Genomic DNA, 19,187 nt, shown 5'->3' on the forward strand with positions numbered 1-19,187 from the left:
TATATTTCTTAACCAAATACAACCACCCTGTGGGTCTTCTCTGTGCCAAACACATGCTATTTCATTTGAAGAAAATGAGAAACTTAGGATTTAAGATCTATCCCGGGCCTGTTGTGCCAGCCCCACCCCTGGGGCACACTGAGACAGGGAATAGCAGTGGGTGCCTGTAATCTCAGTTCTTGGGAGGCTGTAAACAGGCAGATGACTACGAGTCTGATCTAGTAGTGAGACCCTGAACACCTTGTAGGCCCTTCCATAAAAAGTACAAAAAATAAATAAATAAATATGACCTAAGGTAAAGTCAAAGAACATAAACAGTTGATGTTAAACACCTTATTGAATTTCATGAGAGAGATAAAACTTTGAAACTATTTCATAAGGTGAAGTAATTTCCTTCAGAATATGCTGTGTGCGTGTGTGCATGCACGTGTGTTATTCTGTACTGAGTTCAGGGCCTTCATACAAAGCTTCATACACAACTCTTTGAATTTTACTTTTCAGTTAAGGTTCCTTATGTTGCTCAGGAGCCACACAAAAGCTGGTTTTCAAAGGTGGGATCATCCTACCTCAGCCTCCTAGAGTTCAGAAATTAGAGATATGGGACATAACACACAGTTGAGAATACAATTCTTGTAGAGATGTAGAAAAACAAATGAAAGAATACAGGCATGGCGGCACATGACTATATCCCTTACTTTTCAGGAAGCAGAAGCAGGACGATCACACTGCTTAATGCTAGTGTGAACAAATCAGTAAAATCCTATTGCCAAATTAAGCTAAAGTTAAAATGTCTAGGGACGTAGTTCAGTGTCAGATCATCCATGAATTTTATTCCATGTCACTAAAGTGCAAAACAAATAAAAATTGAGTAAAGAATGTCATTTATGGAACCAAGAGATTTATCTCCCCAGGGACAAGCATATAAAGTATAAAACGAAATTGCTAACTGCAGGAAGAACTTTGCATTTAGTGTTTCCTTAATGTTTTTGTACATTCGTGGATGGATAGGAGCTACAAATCACAGATGGAGACTTGGTGAATAAGGAATGTTTTTACCTGTGTTGTTGGCAATTTCATTATCGGGGCAAGGGGTGCAATCAAAACAACAGGCAGGCTTTCCCTCCTGAGGGGTTTTCCTAAATCCAGGAAGACAACTCTCACTGCATACAGAACGGGGTATCTGAGGGAAGTCAGCACTGTGTGAGAAACATCATTTGCTTTTTTATGTATTCAATACAGGGTCTACAGGGTCTCACTATGCAGATTGGACTAGCAGTGATGTTCCTTTTTCCAGCCTCCCAAACGCTGGGATTACGGGCACGCGCCATTACTCCCAATTTCAATTGCTGTCTCAGCGCGCCCCAGGGGCGGGCTGGCACAGCACACCAGGGATCAAACCCTGATCCCTGTGTATGCTTCAGCAGGTGCTTTAATCCACTAAGCTGTCTGGCCAGCCCAACATCATATGCTTTTACTGACTCATTCTTACCTCAGGCAGTAAACTTAGTTTTCATTAGTATTTAAACTCAGATATTGCTTCTATGTCATATTTAATAATGTGAAAGAGGTAACCATTTTAAAATGTGATCATGTAAACGATTTTCTTTTCCATTAATCATAGAGTGGAAAAATAAAAACATTATTCATTGTACTGGAATGCAAATTGCTAAATTTCCATGAGTGGTCATTTCCTAATCAATGCGTGGCACAAAATACATAGAAAGATTTTTGGCTAAATATGTTTAGTAAAATGAATTACATACAACTTACCTCTGCAATTCCTGTGGCCCACTCTATCTTATCCTCTGATATGGACAATTGGGCATATGAGCCATGAGGGGAAAACTCTCCAACTTTCACTCTAAGTCTAAGACTTTCTGGGAAATTCCAGAAGTTGAGAATATCATATGTTGCCTCCACATTACTTTCTTTATCTAAATTCACTTGATCTCCAACAGGATTTTTAAACTGCATTTTCTTAAGAAAGGGGTGCAGCTGAAAGAGAAACAACATCCTCTGATGAAGTGGGTTCCACTGCTAAGACAACAAACATCAATGCAAGACAACTCCAAATTGTCATTACTCTCTGATTCATACTGCTACTTTGTACAAACATTCAGTAAGGTAGAAAAAATGAAATCAATAGGAGGAATAAAATAACATAATGTTCCAAAATGCATTACCAGAGAAAAAAAGTCCAATCAACACAACGTAAATAGATTGTATATAAATATTAAAATTTCCTAACTCACACAATTTCTCATTTCCACACATCCGCCTGAAAAATTTAGTTTATTGGGAGAAAAGTGTTTGTATAAGTAAACATAATATTTGATATAAAATATGAAATATCGTGTATAGTATCATTCAGGTAAGTAAGGAAGTATATAGTTTTATAAGAAACATCTGTGAACAGTGTAATTTTTTAAAAAATCAAATGTAATGTCATTTGGAACCAAAGAAAAGATTTTTACATTACAATCTACATTGTGAATGGAATTAATATGGAATTTTCTGTATTTCAGAAGAAGGACATCTGAACTGAGATCTAAACCTCTTTCAAAAGATCTTGATAACAGACGTTGTCATCTAATGGCAATATTTTACCTGCCAGGGGGAAAAGACCAATTTGTCCCCATTTTCCACTTGATTCATAACAACTTGCTGAAGGAGCATCTCATGGAGGGCGTGGGCCACAGCATACACCGCATTGTATATGTTGTAACTCGCATCACTCATGGCCCCATCAAAATGATTCACAGGCAGCCATGCGAGGGAAGCATTAGGCAAACAGCTCCTCAATGTACAATCAGAATCAGATATCGAGCAATGAAAATTCTGGAACCAATACAGAGTGAGGAACGTGTCTTCTGGGTATTTGGAGGGGTTAGCTGTGTGGATAAAAGTTTTAAAATGTGGAGTCGCCTCACGATGATGTGAAAAAATGAGAGTCCCATGGAATGCATCAAATATGAAATTTCTCCCGGACATGTCAGCATGCCAGTGTGAGTTTGTGACCCAGACTTTCCATGTCACTAAATACTGCCCTATCTGATAGTTTACATCACTTACACTTTCTGTGTCATAGTATATGACAACTACATTTACAGGTGCTAATTCTCTGGTTAAGAAATTTAGCTTCTGTGTCGTTGATGTAAACAATGCAAGAAAATTTGAGATCATTTCCACAAATGCCATGCAGACTCCATTCTTATCCATCTCTGTTCTCATATCTGAGAGAAACTGCAGGCCTTTCTGACCTTCAGTAATGACCAGTCCTACCCAGGTCCAGCTGAAATGAAGCATCAAGTAGACCATGCCCTTGGCCAGAGACGTGTCCTTGGGGGCCACTTGATACAGAGAAGGAAACTGGTGTCTGTCATTGAATATGTGATCAAAGGAGCCAAAGCTGAGCTAAAGGGAAACAACATTTGAAGTTATGTAAAGAGGGTTGACATCAAGCCCAAGCTTAGACCTGAATAGGATTAAGCAAAATGTGGAAATAGTTGATGGGAATGCCCCTTCCCTCCTTCTATATATCTTATTCTATAACAGCCAAGATTTTTGGAAACAAGTGTCTAGAAGCTGAGCTCAAGGAAACTTCTCTCCTTCCCTCTTTCTTTCCTCTCTAATTCAAGCCAATAAACCTTTTGTGATTCATTAATATGTGTGTAATACATCTATATTATTAAACTTTACAGATGTAGAAACCCAGGCTTTTTTCCAATAGAAGGAATGTGAAAATGTTGACAAATGTGACGTGATTTTTACCCTCTCTATCACACCAACTCTTACCTGTGGAAAGTTATAGAGCTCTAGCAATGCTGCAGTTTTGCCAATATTTGCCCAGGATATTCCTGTGAGCAATGCCACTGACTTGCTCCATGTCCTGCAAGTGTAGTTAGGGACTTCATGCTGTCCTGTGTGCAAAATGAAGAAACTCTCCAGAAGCCTCCAGGAGCTGTAAAATAAATTGTGGAACTCATATCCCAGGGATATGTTGGGTAAAAGATGAGGATTCCTGTTGATCTCTTCAACGGCAAAAACAAAGGCAAGGAAATTCTGGTAGTTGTTGGGCATGAGCCTGCACAGAGCATAGAGATCCTTAGAGACAGATGTCAATGGCTACATTCTAATCAACTACAGGAGAAATTATTAATTAAATGCTTCATTCCTCCCATTTTGTCATCTCCTAATTATTAGAACGTCTATTTAGTGAGGTAATTAATAGGAGGACTATGAAAGTCAATTTCTTACAAGGAGTTCAATGTGCTTACAATGAAACAGTTTAGCTTGTTTGATCCTTCTCTCATCTGAGAACATATTGACATGTCTACCACTCATCAATCAGGATAGAAATACTTTCTTAATTTCTTAGCCTAAAAACATACCAAATATATTGAAATATTGTCTTAGATGTGTACTTCTGGTGTCATTTTATATGGCAATATGAATTAATGTGGCTCTAAGTGAAGATGAAATCTACAAGTCATTAGAATACTGTAACACACTGTAATATGCATATATTACTTTTCTTAGGGAGCTAGTATAAGCAACACATTAGTTTTAATATTTGAAAACAGAATGTTTAGAAGGACCAGATAGAACAAAATTTCATGGATCTTGATCCCTTATTCCTGGCCCTGTTCACAGTCCCAGAGGTCATGAGGTTTTTCTGGCAGGAAAGCATGCTATACAGATCACTTAAACATCAGTAAAGATTATCTACAATAAGAAACTGTTCAAACGAGAGGAGCATGAATAATAGCGGACATATTAGTAATTTTGGGCATCACAAGGGATATGTTATGAGACCCTGACCTTTTTGATTGGGGTACCATACATTGGTCTCATAGGTTTCCAATAAGGCAGTGCTTTCGAGTGAGTTTCGACTGGATATCCTTTGCTGTCATGCAGAGGCAGATGAGATACACTCAGGTGAATGGTGGAACAGAATAAAGTGAAAGGCTTTGTCATCTTGTGATTGCAATTTTCAAAAAGCAAGGCTAAAGCATGAAAGAAAGTCAAATGCTTCACCAAATTCAAATCATGAAAATGAGAACAGAAAAAGACAACATAAATTATGAAGAGTTCTGTGAAATGATGATTGAGAAGGATAGGAATGACCCACAGAAAGTGTTGATCTGTCCAATTGCAGACCCCACCACATATAATCAATCCTGATCATCAAGCAAAAATTGAATAACTCTAAAGATTACTTACTGCAGGATAATTACATCCTTATTAGGTTTTATATCAGTGACATCAGGAAAGTAAAAATAGACATAAAGGGAGAAGAAACCCCCAATGATCACATCGCCATCTTTGTGCACACTGGTACTGCTTCTGAAAAGACAGTTGTCACTATCTAGACTGCACATTAGGAGAGGAAGTTGCAGAAGAAGGAGGAATTGACTCCAAGACAGCATCTTCTCAGTCTAGGGAGAATGATGGAAGAATTAATAGGAACCTTGCAGGGTCAGCCAGTTCAGTTCAAGTGGTGTTGCAAACTTGTGTGTGCACGTGAGCTTTACAGTTTGGATCAGGGTCGGTGCCTTCATGATTTTCAGTTCTCTCAGGTAAAGCTCCTCCAATCCCTGGAGTAATTCTCTGCCATTTCCCCCTGAAGCTCTGCATCTGTTTCCTGGTGTTCAGATGAAAAACAAAACTTGAAAAGTGTTTGAAGATTGCCTTCTCAAACTCCTGGCTGAATTACTTCATCCACATCTGATTTTAATAAGTACCCAGGAGCCTAAAACTCTTGAACATATTTTGGGCTAAGCCTATCTCAAGAGGTTCATTGTATGATGTCATTTGAAATGAAACACATGGATGGCAGTAGAGATGTCATTGTAAGGTGTATTTCAAATGGTCTAGAAACACCTGTGCTTCATAGAGGACATGCAAGCCCCATGCCTCACATAGACCAGGTTCCAAACTACCAGCCACACACCCACAGCTTACATTGCGCACATGGAGCCTTCCCTGCATTATCTACACTTATCTGTGTCAGTCACCTGTGCTAAAAATCCCCCAACCACACAGGCTCTCCATTGCCCATTGAACCACTAATTACTCTAAATCCACCATTCTAAATTAGGAACTAAAGAGCAGTATAGAAATCCATTACATTTCTGAAGTCTCAATTGTGACCTTCTTTGTTCTCTATTCATCTCTCGCCCCCAGGCACATTCCACTGGACAATATCATGTGATGGCTCTTTTCTGTGCTCACAGAAACCTGGCACTCCGGGCTTCATAGGGTATGCCACTACCACCTCACTTTCAAACACAGGAGCAAAGTTAGAAATAATTTCTATATTTTCCACCACACAAGATGCTGACAATGAGAATCACACAGTAGACCTCACAGCACTTAACATCAGACAAGTTGCTAAAACAGGGAAGATATCAGATAAAAAAGCTACATTTTTTGTTTTATAGGTTTTGCTTAACCATCCAGCAGAAAAGTATAAAAACGAAGTATGAAATTAAAGCCATATTAATATGCTGAGCTGTAAAAGACTCAAGTCAACAACTTCTGACATTGCCAGTCTTATGGAAAACCCACTACTCTTATGAACTACTGGACTATATTGGAATATTTTGCTGAATTCATACACCTATAATGTTTGAATGACAATGGAATACCCTTCTCTGACAAAACTAAACAAAAAAGGGGATACAAATAAACAATCATTTTGTATCTGTATATTCAAAATAGGGTAGATATACAGCTACATTCTCTTAATTCAATGACTAGAAAGATTTGTACAGCAATTAACCACTAAGAAGAATAAATGCAGTGTATTATTTGTTGAAACTGTCCTTCCGATTTGATTTGAAACTGTCTCATTGCTATCTCTTTGTCAATAAAACTTTGAAAAAAAATAAAAAAAAAATGACTAGAAAGATTTGTTCTAATACTATTTGTGGACACGATATCATGTCTGCACCTTATACAATATAAAACCACTAAGACAGTAATATGGAATGTATTAATTATTGAAGCTGTCCTACTAATTGGTTTTGAAAAAATAAAATACAAACAAATAAATAATAAAAGAGGGAAGATCTTATTCATGAATCTCTAATGGTGGAAACATGCCAATTTGTATGTGTGAAATTCAATATAATGTTCACCCCATATGGAGGTAAATGTGTGTTTGGATTTTATTTAGTGTGTACATACCAATATTGGCTTATCAGTGCTTCTGTACGAGGAATAAGTGAATTCCTGATGTGTGAGATTAAGGTAAAAAACAATTATTATTTTCACTTTAATTATTAGAAATACAAATACAAGAGGTAAAGCCACAAAATTTCTTTTTTGCTTTTTATTGCCTAAAGGGAATATAAAATGCTAAAAGCAGCCAGACTCCAGGCCCACCATGAGTATGGGACCCTCTGCCTTCTCATAGCACCCAAGACCCCTCCCCAGCCAAATTCCAGACCCAGTGTGTGTGTGTGTGTGTGTGTGTGTGTGTGTGTAGATCCATCCACCTGCTAACCATGCCCAACACTGCTCCCCAGCCAGACCCCATGCCCTGTGCCAGACGTCCTATGGAACCTTGCAGCAGAATTCCCTGCACAGAGGCTATAAGCCAGACCCACCCAGCTAATTCAGGAGCTGCACATCTTGCCAGAGTGGCACAGTGGGTTCACCTCTATGTGCTGCAGCAGGAAGAAGCTGAGCACAGCAGCCAAACCAAAGCCATGCACCCCTGGACAAGTTCAAAGTTGGTACATCCAGACCCAGTAAGCTGAGACACTTTGCTGGGCCCAGATCAATGAGTGTCCTCTCTTTTTTACTCTTGATCAACAAAGGGGTAAACAGGTAACCAGGTGAGCGAGTCTGCCTGGAAGACACCAGCTACATCAATGGGAAGGAGTTAGACAGAATTTAGGGATCTAACTTAAATGCAAATTCCCAATTTAATATCTTCTTAGCTGCACAGACATAACATTTGCTCTTACTGTCTCAAATACAAACACATTACTTACAAAAGTTTTTCATATGCTAAATATCACTATCCATTATTAATGTTCTTAATTGTAGTTCTGTAAATACAAGTCTAAAACTGGATTAACTATATAATCTCTGAAGTACGAATTTCAGTAGGTGCTACTGTTATAACTGCACCAAAGCTCTGCACCAAAGGTCAGAGGACAGTGCTACATAAAATAACAAAGAGAAGGACCAAATTGCAATCTCAGGCTCTGAATCTACCCAGAACAAATGCAGAAGACACTAGCACAGAAGAAATTGGGGATCACACAGCTGAAATGTCTGAACTAATACAGTCTGAAGTAAAGAAATAACTGCATAAAGGCATAGAGGAAATCAGATCAGAAATAACCTCTAAAATAATAAAAGAAATCTCAATTAATAGCATCTGTACTAAACAATCAACTGCAAAAACAGACAGAGGAAATCAGAACAGAAATAATCTCTGAGAAGAAAAGAAAGGATAACTATAATGAAAGAATTAATAACTGCTTCTAAAGTGGACACTGATAAAAATTAGAGGAATATAGAAAAGCAATAGAAGCCTTCAATGAGCAATATACAAAACAAATAGATCACATGAAGCAGAGTCAAGGAGATACAGAGGAACCTAAAATCTCAATCACAAGCTGGAAAAACTGTTTGGATGAAAGGGAAGACAGAGTTCCAGATCTTGAAGACACTATCACAGCTACTGAAATGGTGAGAAAAGATCGCCTAAAAACAACTAAGATGCAAGAAAAAATAATTTATCATCTGCAAAATGATGCAAAGATGATGAACAACATGAGACTAACAGGCATGAATGAGAAAGGAGTCAATACAAATTATATAAAAAGAATATGAGTAGAAGTAATAGCAGAAAACTTCCCAAATATGAGGAAACAATCTGACATTCAGGTAACCAAAGCATACAGAACTCCAAACGACATAAATCCAATTAAAAACACACCCAGACATATAATAGCCAAGATCCCAGAAATACAGCACAGGAACAATATACGAAAAGCCGCTAGAGGAAAAAAAAATCACATTTAAATAAAAACCCATCAGAATAACTGCAGACTTCTCTTCACACACCATGAAGTGAAGAAGAGCATGGAGCAGAGTACTTCAAGTGCTCTATGAAAAAAAAATCCAGCCCAGACTACTATACCCTGCACTCTGTTTCAAGTATCATTGACAAGCAAAATACTTCCATGACAAACAACAAATAAAGAATTCCATGATGACAAAATGAACCCTACACAGACTATCCAAAGATATTTTAGAGAGGGACCAAAATGACCAGCACTCCACAAAAGAGGACAGAAAGAAACCAAAAAATAGGGCAAGCAATTAAACAGGAGTAAAAGGGATAAGCAACAGTAGGTAAATAACATGTCAATCATAAGTCAATACATCTCAATTATAACTATCAATGTAAATAGGCTCAATTCACCAATTAAAAGAAATAAACTGGCACAGTGCATTAGGAAGCAAAATTCATCAATCTGCTGTATACAAGGAACACACTTAACTCATAAAGAAATTTATAGGCTGAACGTCAAAGGACAGAAACAATACTACACACCCCAGCACCTGAGAAAAAAGCAGAGGTATCAATCCTTTTCACAAACAGTCTCAAATTCATACCAAGAATGATCAAATGAAATTTTTAAAAGGCCACTACATACTGGTGAGGAGAAAAATCCAAGAGGAAGACATAGCGCTTATACATGTGTAGGCATGAAAAATCTAATATCCAATACCACAGTCTTCACAGGAGACATTAACACCCCCCTATCCCGAAAAGATAGGTCAAATAGACAAACAATTACCAAAGAAGTAAAAGAACTGAACCAGAGCTTGGAACACATGGACTTAGTGGACATATACAGAGTGTTCCAACCAACCATAGCTGAATACACATTTTTTTCAGCTGCACATAGGACATTCTCTAAAATAGATCACGTACTACTTCATAGGTAATGCTTAAGTATATGCAAGAGGTCCAGAGAGATGGCACATTAGAATAAGGACTTCCCTGGCAAGTTCAAGGGCCTGAGTTCAAACACCAGTTCCACCAAAAAAAAAAAAAGTACTTGAAAGAAAACAGAAATTATCCCATGCACTTTATCAGACCATAGATCAATGAAACTGGAAATAAATGACAAAAGAAACCAGAAAAATACCACGAATACATGGAAAATAAACAACACTCTACTCAGTAACTAATGGGTAGCACATGAAATTAAACAAGAAATTAAAAACTATCGACAATTCAATGAAAATTCAAGCTTGAATTATTGGAATTGATGGGATACAATGAAAGCAGTTCTGAAGCAAATTTATACATGTGAACTCACACAAATCATCTAGAAGATAATACATCATGACAGGTAGGATTCATCCCAGGGATGCAAGGTTGATTCAATATACACAAATCTATAAATGCAATACACTAGATCAATAGAGCCAAATCCAAAATCCACACGATCATCTCAATTGATTCAGGGAAGGCTTTAGACAAAGGCCAGCACTCAATCATGTTCAAAGTCCTACAGATGCACCCACAGTATATGAATGGCAATGGAATACACATCTCTGACAAAAGTAAACAAAAAGGGGAATATAAATGAAGGACTCTTTTGTAGTGAATATATATATATATATATATGTACAAAACAGCATAGATATACAGCTACTTTCTCTTAGTTCAATGAGAAGGAAGTTTTGAACTAATAGTGTCTAAACAAGATACCATGTGTGCATCTTTTACTATGAGTAACTACTACAAAAGAACACTATGCAATGTATGAAGTATTGCAAGTGTACTACTAACCTGTTTTGAAACTATCTCATTGCTACTTCTTTCTCAATAAAATTATTTTTTTAAATAGTAAAAATATAAAATTTTTTTAAAACAACAAAGTCCTACAAAAAATTGGAATAGATGACTTCTACTTTAATCTGATAGACACCGTCTATGACAACCCAATGGCCAACGAAACTCTAAATGAGGAAAAACTGAAATCTTTTACTCTCAGAGCTGGTACAAGACAAAGATGTCCTCTATCACCACTCCTATTCAATATAGTTCTGGAATCATTAGCTAGAGCCGTTAGACAAGAGAAAGAAATAAAAGGAATAAGAATAGGTAAAGAAGAAGTCAAACTATCATTATTTGAAGAGACATGATGCTTTATTGGAAGACCCAAAAAACTCCACCAAGAAGTTACTAGAATTAATACACAAATGCAGTAGCATAGCAGGATACAAAATCAATACTCAAAAGCCAATAGCATTCCTCTACACAGATAACAAACACACTTAAAATTCATTTGGAACCACAAAAGACCTAGAATAGCAAAGGCAATCATGGGCAACAAAGGCAAGACACAGGCATTACAATTTCTGACTGGAAATTTTACTACAAAGCTACTGTGATAAAATCAAAATGGTATTGGCAACAAAATAGACCTGAGGATCAATGGAATAGATTAGAAGTTCCACAAGCAACTACAAACAGACTTAGCCATGTTATCTTTGAAAAATGGTAAAACATTCTTACTGGAAGAAAAATAGCCTCTTCAACAAATGGTTCTGGAAAGAATGGCTCTCTACATGCCAAAAACTAAAACTTGACACAGGTCTACCACCATGCACTAAACTAAGGTCAAAATGGATGAAAGATCTAAACATTAAAACAGAAACACTAAATCTTCTGGAAGAGAAAGTAGGTGAAAATCTTGAAGACATATGGGTATGCAAATGGTCCATGAACAAAAATCAGACTGCAGGTGTAACACTTGAAAGAAAGAACAACTGAGACTTCCTCTTATTGAGTTTTTGCACTTCAAAAGGAATTACCAACAAAGTGAAAAGACAACCCACAAATTTGGAAAAAATTTTGACTAATAAGTACTCAGACAAAGGTCTGCTCTCTAGAATTTATAAAGAACTGAAAAACACCAGGGCCCCAAAATTTAAAGACCCAGTCCAGAAATGGGTATCCAAGATGAGCATACACTTCTCGGAGGACAAAATTAAAGAAGCAAATAAATATATGAAAAAATACTCTACATCACTAGCCATCCATGAAATGCAAATTAAAACAACATTGATATACCATCTCACCCCAGAAAGAATAGCTAAAATCAAGAAATCTCACCCCAGAAAGAAAAGCTAACATCAAATTTTGGAGAGGCTCCAGGGAAAAAAGAAGCCATAGCCACTGTTGGTAGGAATGTAGGCTGATGAAACCATTATGGAAGTCAGTGTGGATATTCCTCAAAAAACTAGGACTGGAAATCCCAATCAATCGAGCTATTCCCCTTCTGGGGAATTTTCCCAAAAGATCTGAAAACATCGTTTCAAAGTAATATGTGTGTGTGTCTAGTTTTATAGCAGCACAATTAATGATAGCCAAATCTTGGAAATAACCAAAATGTTCAACACCTGAGGAATGTATGAAAAAGATGTGGTATTTTTATATGATGGAGTACTACTAAGCTATAAAGAAAAACAAACTCAAAGCCCTTATAGGTAAGTGGATGTAATTTATAAGTGAAATAAATCAGATCCACATGTGTAAATATCTTATTGTCTCCCTAGTGTAAGAACCTGCAAGTGTATATAAAGCCTGAAAAGCATATAATAAATAGAGTAAAATGGAAAGAAACTGAACTGAAGGACTAAACAATGAAGATGTGAGAAAGGAGAAAAGATAGGAAAAAAAGGGGAAAACATGCAATTATATATACAGGATAGCTGAGATGTTATACTAATAATTTCCATGATTTTTTTAAAAATATCAGTTATGTTTAGAATTTTCAAGTTGACTAACTGTATGCTGATATCTGCGATCAGAGCAAATATATCAAGAACAAAAATGTGCAATACATTTATTTATTCATTTTGCAGTGTCAGGGATTGAACTCAGAACCCAGCGCTTGTCAGGCAGTCGCTTATTTTACTGAGCTGTCTCCCCAGCCAGAAATGTGTAATACAAAACCCATGCCTCTCACCTTGGTTTTCTAAATGTAGACAAATTTCCAATGTTTTATCATTTATTATACTTTTTAAAATGTTTTTAAAGACAAGGAAAAATTAGATTTATTGAAAGCAAGTGATAATATTCAATTATCTCCCCAATATTACATAACTATATCTGTTAATCTGAGCAATAAATTTGATGATAAAAATAAGAACCATTGTTAATTAGCTATCTGTACTTTAAAAATCTGTACCATACGTATGTTATATGTTACCCTGTTTCTATTTTTTTTCTATTTATTTCTGCTTTTGTTTTTACACTTCAAAATAAATTTAATGGGCTGGAGAGATGCCTTAGTAGAATAAGCGCTTCCCTGGTAAGCTCAAGGATCTGAGTTCAATCCCCAGTTCCAAGAAAAAAATAAATAAATAAATCAAAATAAATTTAAATTAAGATGTAAAAAATTAATCTAAATTATTTATCGCATATTTTTCACTATATTGTGGGATTTGCAGTACCATACAGTGTAAGTATGCTGTTAATATTACATAGGTTATGAGTTTAGAAAATGGTTAAGAAAATTAGCTATGCTATGTCTAAGACTCTTAATACTCAGAAAGATAGTGAGGTTAAGCTCAACTGCCTATGTTATAGGGCAATAATATCATTAAGCTTCTCTTCTAGAGAGTTAACAACTTAAGTTTGAAGACCAAAAATTAGAGAAAAAGAAGGGCTACAAGGACAGCCAAAATTTGACCCTAGCCTTTCAAGGTCAGTGAGGACTCAGGACATAAGAGAACCTGTACTGTAACATCCTGTAACTTCAGTGATGTCCCAAATTTTCTGATGAAGGACATTATGGGGTCACAGAGGAAAGTGATAGATGATGTAGAGTGTGCCTAAGGAGAGTCACATGGAGAGAGAACATTCTCTCAGGCTTTCACAGAGAGCACATTGGTAAAGCAATGGCCGTGACTCATCCACATGGCTGACACTGACAAAAGATCTACAAACTGTGGTACAGGGTTTCAGGGTAAATCCTGAGGGGATTTGACTGACCTTGTCAGATATAAAAGTTACATTTCTTGTTATATAGGTCTTGCTTTATCTTATTCTTAACCATCCAGCAGAAAAATATAATAATGAAGTATAAAAAGTAAAGCCATATTAATATGCTGAGCTGCAAAGGGCTCAAGTCAACAACCTCTGTCTGACATTGCCAGTCCTATGGATAACCCACTACTATTAGGGACTACTGGAGTATATGGGATTATTTTGCTGAATTCACGCACCTACAAGATTGAAACGGCAAAGGAATACCCATCTCTGACAAAACTAAACAAAAAAAAAAGGAGATACAAATGAAGGACTGTTTTGTATCTGTATATACAAAATAGTTAGTATAGATATGCAGCTACTTTCTCTTAATTCAGTGAGAAGAAAGATTGGTACTAATAGTGTTTGGACAGGATACCCTGTCTGCATCTTGTACTATGAATGACCACTATGAAGACAACAATCTGCAATGTATTAATTACTGAAACTGTCCTACTAATCACTTGTGAAACTGTCTCATTGCTATTTGTTTCTCAAGAAAATTAATTAAGAAAGGACATTAGAAGTGTTTTCAAAAGTGACGAAAAGGTTTATAAGAGTGTGGGGATGGTTTATAAAGCCTTAAAATAGGGCTGGCCAAATATCTCAGGGGATTAAAGTGCCTGCTGGGGCAGACACAATGGCTGGGGTTAGATCCCCAGCACACCGTGCCAGCCCTGCCCCCAGGTGGCAATTGAGACTGGGCGTGGTGGCGCACACCTGTAATCCCAGATCTTGGGAGGTTGAACACAGGTGGATCACTGAGTCTGATCTATGTAGTGAGACCCTGTAGACCTGGTCCTAAAATAAAAAATAAATAAATAAATAAAATATGAAGCCTTAAAATATACATATACTAAAATGAATATAACATCACTACTTCGCTGATTTTTTTTTATTTTCTGGTGTCTGGAATGTAACTAGATAAGTGACCTGTGAGGGAGCCCTTACTTGATAAGTGAGACACCACTGTGTTATTTTCTTAATTTTCTTCTTATTCAGTTCTGTTTGTGTGCACAAATGCTAATGATTTTTGTATGTTCATCTTCTATCCTGCTACTTTGCTAAAGTTGTTAATTAATTCCAAGAGTTTTTTGGTGAACTTATTTGGATTTTCTACATGGCATACTATGTCACCTACAAATAAGGATAAATAAGGATTCAACTGTTTTCTTTCTTTGTTTGTTTGGTGGGGTTTTTTTTTGTTTTGTTTTGGGTTTTTTTTTTTCAGAACCAGGAATTGAACTCAGGCCCTTGCACTTGCCAGAAAGTGCTTATTCCTCTGACCCATCTCCCCAGCCCTGATAATCTTGAGGAATACTAGTGATATCATATCCTTCCAAATGGGGATTTTTTAAGTTCATGGATTATTATTACTTACTGTGTCAATGTCATTGCTTGTTATTGGATTGTTAACCGTATTTGTGTCTTTGTGCTTTAGTGTTGGTAGTTCATATGTATCTAGGAATTGGTCCATTTCTTCAAAATTTGCTGACCTGTTTGAATATAATTTTTTGAAGTAATATCTTCTGGATTTCTAGACTGACTATTGTGATTTTTCGTTTCAAATTTCACTGCTGTCCTTTGTTGGTTGTTCTTTGTAAGTCTGGCTAAAGTTTTATTTTGTCAAAGGACAAGCTCTTGATTTGATTTTTAAAATTTTGTATTCTCAATTTTATTATTTTCTGCTGCTATTTGTATAATTTCCTGAGATAATTTCAGCTTGAGTCTGGCTTGTTGTTTCCTAAGAATCTTAACAATCTGCATAGTGGGCTCCATATCCGCCCAACCCCAGCCCATGCAAGTATGTGGGAGAGCTTCTGCACTGTGCTGTGCCCACCGGACCAACCCCAGGGCTGCCGCGTGACAGTGACCTTTCCCCGTGTTCTCCGCACCTCCCGCGCCCCTCCAGAGCCAGCCCAAGGCTGTCATGTGAGTGAGAACTTCTGCCACACTCTTGGGAGCCCTGCAGACCCGCCAAAGCCCAGGCCCGGCGAGTGTATGGGAGAGCTTCTGTGCTCTCCTGCCCCACCCCTGCCCCTCCAGACCCAGCCCAGACCTGGCATAGAGGCCTGGGGTGAAACTCTGCAGCTGAAGTCCCTGCAGTGAGACTAGGGTCAAAACCACGCAGCTAATCCAGGAGCAGAACAACTTGCCACAGGGGCACAGCAGGCTCACCTCCAAGGTCAGCAGCAGGAAGGAGTGGAGCACAGTAGCCAAACCCAAGCCAGGCACAACTACATGAACTAGAACTTGATATATCAGTACCTGAATTTCATTAGATGAAAAGGATATAACTGCACCAAAACTCTATACCAAAGGTCAGAGGTCAGTGCTAAATGAAATGATAGAGACAAGGAGCAAAATGCAATCTCGGGCCTCGAGACCACCCAGAACAAGTGCAGAGGACACTAGCTCAGCTGAAATGCATGAATTAATAGCATCAGAAGTAAAAACACAACAACAGAAAAGTATAGAGAACTCAGAGCAGAACTAATTACTGAAATAAAAAAGGAAATCTGTAAATTCATAGCATCTGAAGTAAAGAATCAAATACAGAAACATATGGAAGAAACCCAATCTGAAAAAAAACTCTGCAGTAAAAGAATTAATAACTGATTAATAACTGCTTCTAAAGAAGACATTGAGAGAGAGAGAGAGAGAGAGAGAGAGAGAGAGAGAGAGAGAGAGAGAGGAGATTACAAAAATGATGGATTTCTTGAATGATCAATTCAGGAAAGAAATAGATCGCATGAAGCAGAGTCAAGGAGATGCAGCAGAACTTAAAATCTCAATCACAGGCCTGCAAAACAGTTTGAGTGAAAGTGAAGACAGAGTTTCAGATCTTGAAGAGGCTGGTGCAGCAAGTCAAAAGGTAAGAAAGGATCTCTTAAAAACAACTAGGATGGCGTCGTGGCACCGCTGCCCACTGGGCGCAGTTTCTGGCAACTGTCTCCTACGTGCACTGGAGCATTGCTCTCTGGCCAAGGCAGCATTGGCTGGGAGCTGAGGCAGGGCGGGATCCATGGAGAGCGGCGGATGCCATACAGCGGCGGGGCTCTCCTCTGGGCACACAGGCTGCAGTGACCCGTGTAGGCCTCACCGCCACTCATGCACTGCCTCCCCGAAGAACCCTCGCCCTGCTGCCTGGCAGGGTGGCTGCAGCCACCTGCCTCTATGATGAAGTTCAAGGTCAACCAGACACAGACCTACGACTGACCACGAGGGGTTCAAGAAGTCAGTGGCGTGCCTGTGCTTCCACAGGACAAGGTGTTGCTGTTGAGTAGTAGGCAGTACCCAGAGGGGTGCATCATGCCAGGAGGAGGAATGGAGCCTGAGGAGGAGCCAGGTGGCACAGCCATGAGGCAGGCATCAGAGGAAAACTCAGCAGGATCCTAGGAATATTTAAGAACCAAGGCCAAAAGCACAGAACATATGTTTATGTTCTTACAGTCACTGAAATATTAGAAGATTGGAAAGATTCTGGTAATATAGGAAGGAAGAGAGAGTGGTTCAAAGTAGAAGATGCAATCAAAGTTTTCCACTGTCACAAGCCCATACACACAGAGTATCTGCGAAAATTATAGCTAAGTTGTTCCCCAACCAATGGGAACTACACAGTCCCCTCCCTTCCAGATAACAATGCCTTGTGAACACCACACAGAGCCCCAGGCTGCCATCCGGTGTGACATAGGCAAAGGCCAGGACCTCCCCAGCACACCAGCACACCACCGTCTCTGCTTCAGGGAGAAGCTTCCGCATTGTCCTTGGCAAACAACTGAATGATGCCAACAAACTGTCTGAATTTGCCATGCAGGGATTTCAAACAATTTGCATGTTCTTCAGATGCTTTCAAATCTTTTAAAAAAAAAGTAGTGTAAGAATATTTTGAGAAGCCAAAGCCATGTGGAATTTTTTTACATGCCTTAACTGTGCCCCCCCTCTCCCAGTGTTACTTTGGTTGTCATTAAAAAAAAAAAAGCATTTTCAGTCTTTTTTGTCCATATAAGCAGAGCTGCTTATTTTGTCAGAGATCAAATTACTCAATGAGTATATTCTCCCTAAATTGTTTTCTCATAGCAGCATTAACTTATTCAACAAATCTATGCTTGGAATTAAAACATTTTGGTATTAAGATCCATCCAGAGAGTGCAGGCCCAGCATGTGAATGAGACTTCCTAGGCCATAGGATCCTGAAAAGACCCAGAGAGCAGGCCCAGTGAGTGAGGTGAGATGACCCTGGGCCACCAGATTCTGAATAGACAGAGAGCACAGGCCCGGCATGGAACCCTTCATCAGAATTCCCTGCAAAGAGGCTAGAGGCAAGACCCACCAAGCTGATTCAGGAGCAGAACATCTTCCCAGAGTGACACAAAGGGTTCAACTCCAATGGCACAGCAGTCAGACCCTAGCCAGAGCCAAGCAACACCCACCTGGAGGAATCTGAACTTTGTAGATCTGGACCTGGTGCTAAGGTAATAACTCTATCTAAGCTCTACCCCAAAGGTCAGAAGACAGTGTTATACAAAATGACAAAGAGAAGGAACAAAATGCAGTCTCAGGCCCCGAGTCCACCCAGTACAGCTGCAGAAGACACTAGCACTGAGGAAACTGGAAATCACACACCAGATATCTCTGAAGTAATAGCGTTGGTAGTAAAGAAACAACTGCAGAAAGGTATAGAAGAAATCAGATCAGAAATAATTTTGGAACTAAAAAATACAGTAATAACTATAATCAAAGAAGTATTAAGTGCTTCAAAAGAATACACTGATAAAAAATAGAGCAGAATATAAAAATGATGGAACCCCTGCATAAGCAATATAGGAAAGAAATAGAATGTATGAAACAGACTCAAAGTGATATATAGGAAATTAAAACCTCAATCACAAACTGGCAAAACCATTTCAGTGAAAGTGAAAATAGACTTTCTGACCTTAGAGACACCATTGCAGCTAGTAAAAAAGTAAGAAAAGATCTCTTAAAAACAACTAGGATGCAGGAAAAAATAATTCAATACCTGCAAGACAATGCAAAGATGAACAATGTGAGACTAATAGGCATCAATGAGAAGGAAGGAGTCAATACAAATGATATAAAAAGAATA

General features: G+C 38.2%; 1 protein-coding gene and 1 pseudogene across 1 annotated transcript in view; one reads left to right on the forward strand and one right to left on the reverse strand.

Annotated features, from left to right (window-relative positions):
- LOC101572934 (vomeronasal type-2 receptor 116-like) overlaps positions 1-4,065 on the reverse strand; it is a 54,037-nt gene extending 49,972 nt beyond the window's left edge. The window contains exons 1-4 of the mRNA XM_012513013.1: positions 3,796-4,065; positions 2,608-3,414; positions 1,771-1,995; positions 1,057-1,180 (exon numbers count right to left, since the gene is read on the reverse strand). Of these exons, the coding sequence (XP_012368467.1) occupies positions 1,057-1,180; positions 1,771-1,995; positions 2,608-3,318 (1,060 nt within the window). The 5' untranslated portion in view covers positions 3,319-3,414; positions 3,796-4,065. The remainder of the gene's footprint in view (positions 1-1,056; positions 1,181-1,770; positions 1,996-2,607; positions 3,415-3,795) is intronic.
- Positions 4,066-17,257: 13,192 nt separating this feature from the next.
- Positions 17,258-17,733, forward strand: LOC101573321 (annotated as a pseudogene).
- The last annotated feature ends 1,454 nt before the right edge of the window (positions 17,734-19,187 follow it).

This window comes from Octodon degus, unplaced genomic scaffold, assembly GCF_000260255.1.
Source record: "Octodon degus isolate 3935 unplaced genomic scaffold, OctDeg1.0 scaffold00304, whole genome shotgun sequence".
Taxonomy (NCBI): Eukaryota; Metazoa; Chordata; class Mammalia; order Rodentia; family Octodontidae; genus Octodon; species Octodon degus.